At 55.6% G+C, this 3,117-nt stretch overlaps 1 protein-coding gene across 1 annotated transcript in view; it reads right to left on the minus strand.

Annotated features, from left to right (window-relative positions):
* CHERP (calcium homeostasis endoplasmic reticulum protein) overlaps positions 1 to 3,117 on the minus strand; it is a 33,178-nt gene that overhangs the window by 22,573 nt on the left and 7,488 nt on the right. Inside the window, exons 3-4 of the mRNA XM_011990989.1 lie at positions 2,442 to 2,626; positions 17 to 154 (exon numbers count right to left, since the gene is read on the minus strand). Coding sequence (XP_011846379.1) covers positions 17 to 154; positions 2,442 to 2,626 — 323 coding nt within the window. The remainder of the gene's footprint in view (positions 1 to 16; positions 155 to 2,441; positions 2,627 to 3,117) is intronic.

Raw genomic sequence — 3,117 nt, forward strand, 5'->3', positions numbered from 1 at the left:
AGCCCCGGCCCCTCACCGAGATGGCGTCCTTGGTGCACGTGTCGATGATGGGCTGTAGCAGGTTGTCAAACTCGTTCATGTCTAGTTGGGTCTCCTCTAGAAGCTTCTGCATCTGCTGTTCCACCGCGTGGGCCACAGCTGCTGTCACTTGCTCCTGGGTTGGGGGTCAGTGGGGCCAAGAACACATGAGGAGGGACCCGCAGCCCGAGCCCTCCGGCCTGGCCCAGCAGGGGCGGGGTGGGGACCTGGTGGGGATGCCCCGACGCTGGGCTGCTCTGGCCATCAGCTCCCTTGCTTGTCCCCAGCACGAGGAGATTCTGTCTCTCATGCCTGCCATGAATCTGTGACAGTCCCTCCCAGAGTGGGCAGGGCACTGACAGGACATACCAGGAGAGAACACCTGCCCTCCAGGTAGCCAAGGAAAATACGGCAGCCCAGAGGAACAAACAACCTCTGCAAACCAACTTAACAAAAAACAAAGGCGGGGCGCGGTGGCTCATGCCTGTAATCTCCGCACTTTGGGAGGCTGAGGCAGGAGGATCGCTTGAGCCCAGGAGCTCCAGACCACCTGGGCAACATAGCGAGACCTCATCTCTACAACAAATAAAATACAAATTAGTTGAGCATGGTAGCGTGTGCCTGTGTTCCCAACTACTTGGGAGGCTGAGGCGGAAGGATCGCTGGAACCTAGAAGTTCAAAGTTACAGTGAGCTTTGACTGTACCGCAGCACTCCAGCCTGAGTGACACAGCAAGACCTTGTCAACAACAACAACAACAACAACAACCAAAAAAAAAAAAAGAAAAGAAAAAGGAGGGATGGTGTGAACAGGCAATAGAGGGAGAGGACACACCCATGGCCTCTAGTGAAACAAAAAGGGAGCAATCTCATTCCTCAATAAGAAACGCAGGTTAAAGTGCAACTGGTAAAAACAGAGCTGCCATGGGGACCAGCAGTCAGTCAGGGCTGGTCAAGGCCAGCCTCCCACTCCATGATGAACTCTGGCAGAAGCTGAGGGTGAGCCTTCTGGAACTTTCTTTTTTTTTGAGACAGAGTCTCGCTCTGTTGCCCAGGCTGGAGTGCAATGGCACAATCTTGGCTCACTGCAACCACCTCTGCCTCCCGCGTTCAAGCAATTCTCCTGCCTCAGTCTCCTGAGTAGCTGGGACTACAGACACCTGTCACTGCGCCCAGCTAATTTTTGTGTTTTTTAGTAGAGACGGGGTTTCACCATATTGGCCAGGCTGGTCTCAAACTCCTGACCTTGTGATCCACCTGCCTTGGCCTCCCAGAGTGCTGGGATTACAGGCTGAGCCACCACATCCAGGTAGAACTTTCTGAGAGCAATATGACAGTGTGATTTTACACCCTGAACCTAGTACAAAGAATGAGGCTGGTGTTTTGGAGGTTTGGTATTCTATTCCTCTCGTTTTTCTGGCAATGCACCTGTATTCTTTTATTTATTTTTCCAAGACTGAGTCTTGCTCTGTCACCTAGGCTAGAGTGCAGTGGTGTGATCTCAGCTCATGCAACCTTTTCCTCCCAGGTTCAAGCAATTCTCCTGCCTCAGCCTCCCAAGTAGCTAGGATTACAGGCATGCACCACCATACCCAGCTAGTTTTTGTATTTTTCGTAGAGACGGGGTTTCATCATGTTGGCCAGGCTAGCCTTGAACTCCTGACCTCATGATCCGCCCATCTCAGCCTCCCAAAGTACTGGGATTACAGGTGTGAGCCACCACGCCCAGCCAATGCACCTGTATTCTATCTGGCAAAAGTTATCAAACTGTTGGACCAGGAAGGACAAAAGGGTCCTTCTGGCCAGGTGGATCCCCTGAGGTCAGGAGTTTGAGACCAGCCTGGCCAACCTGGTGAAACCCCATCTCTACTAAAAATACAAAAATTAGGCGGGTGTAGTGGTGCATGCCTGTAATACCAGCTACTCTGGAGGCTGAGGCAGGAGAATCGTTTGAACTCGGGAGGCAGGGACTGCAGAGAGCCGAGATTGCGCCACTGCACTCCAGCCTGGATGACAGAACAAGACTCCATCTCAAAAACAATAATAATTTAAAAAAAGGGTCCTTCCTCAACCAACAGCTCCAGGTGACCTAGCTACTGTGTAGTGGGGCCAATGGTAGGCACCAGAGACTGTCTAGCCACAGCTGTTAGGGAGCTTCAAGGGGCACACATCTCCCACAGTCCCACTCGGGGGGTCCACCCCAGGGTGATGGGTGCACGCATGTCCACAGGCTTCACTGAGATGAGAAGCAGCCTCCGTGTCTGGCATCAGGGCTGGGGGAGACAGTGGCTGACATGCACCAAGCCCTGGGTGGCAGGGCGGGCCCTGTCCTCACTGACACCTGTTATTCATTCTGGTGAACAGACGCAAAAACAGAGGCACAGGGGAGTTGCCGGTGCCTGGCTGAGGAGGGTGGGCCCGTACCTGTCTGAGCGCCAGCAAGTGCTGCTCCTGCTGCTGGAGGTTCCACTGGCTCTGCTGGATGAGCTCGTCCATGGACGGTGCGCCCTGGGCCGGCGGGATGGGCGCGGCGGGGGCCAGCGGGGGCTGTGGCAGGGGCGGCATGGCGGCAGCTGGCTCCAGCTCTGGGGTCTGCTGCTTGCAGATGACTGGAGGGAGAGGAGGGGTGTCCCGTGAGAACGCAGATGGCGGTCTAGGTGTCCCCTTGGCCACCTCTCAGTCACAGGAGCCTCCCTCTCCCCAGGGACTCACCATCCACAAGGGCCTGTGCACAGCCTCGTGCCCACACAAACCCAGCTCCTCCTACTCTTGGGCCCTGCCCTCCCTCTCACAGGATCCCAGCCTCGGCCTTCCATCTTTGGGCTGTCCCCTCCTCGGAGAACCTAGGAAGTCCCCGGCCACTCTTGCCAGCACCATCCAGTCCTCGCACAGTGTCCTTCCGGCGCAAGTTAAGCCTGAGCCTGCCCACCTCCTCACCCACCTAGGCCCCATTTGGCAGAATCCACGCCCTGTCTCTTATACACATCTAGATGTGTATAAGAGACAGCCCCGGCCCCTCACCGAGATGGCGTCCTTGGTGCACGTGTCGATGATGGGCTGTAGCAGGTTGTCAAACTCGTTCATGTCTAGTTGGGTCTCC

This window comes from Mandrillus leucophaeus, unplaced genomic scaffold (assembly GCF_000951045.1).
Source record: "Mandrillus leucophaeus isolate KB7577 unplaced genomic scaffold, Mleu.le_1.0 Scaffold11, whole genome shotgun sequence".
Lineage (NCBI taxonomy): Eukaryota > Metazoa > Chordata > Mammalia > Primates > Cercopithecidae > Mandrillus > Mandrillus leucophaeus.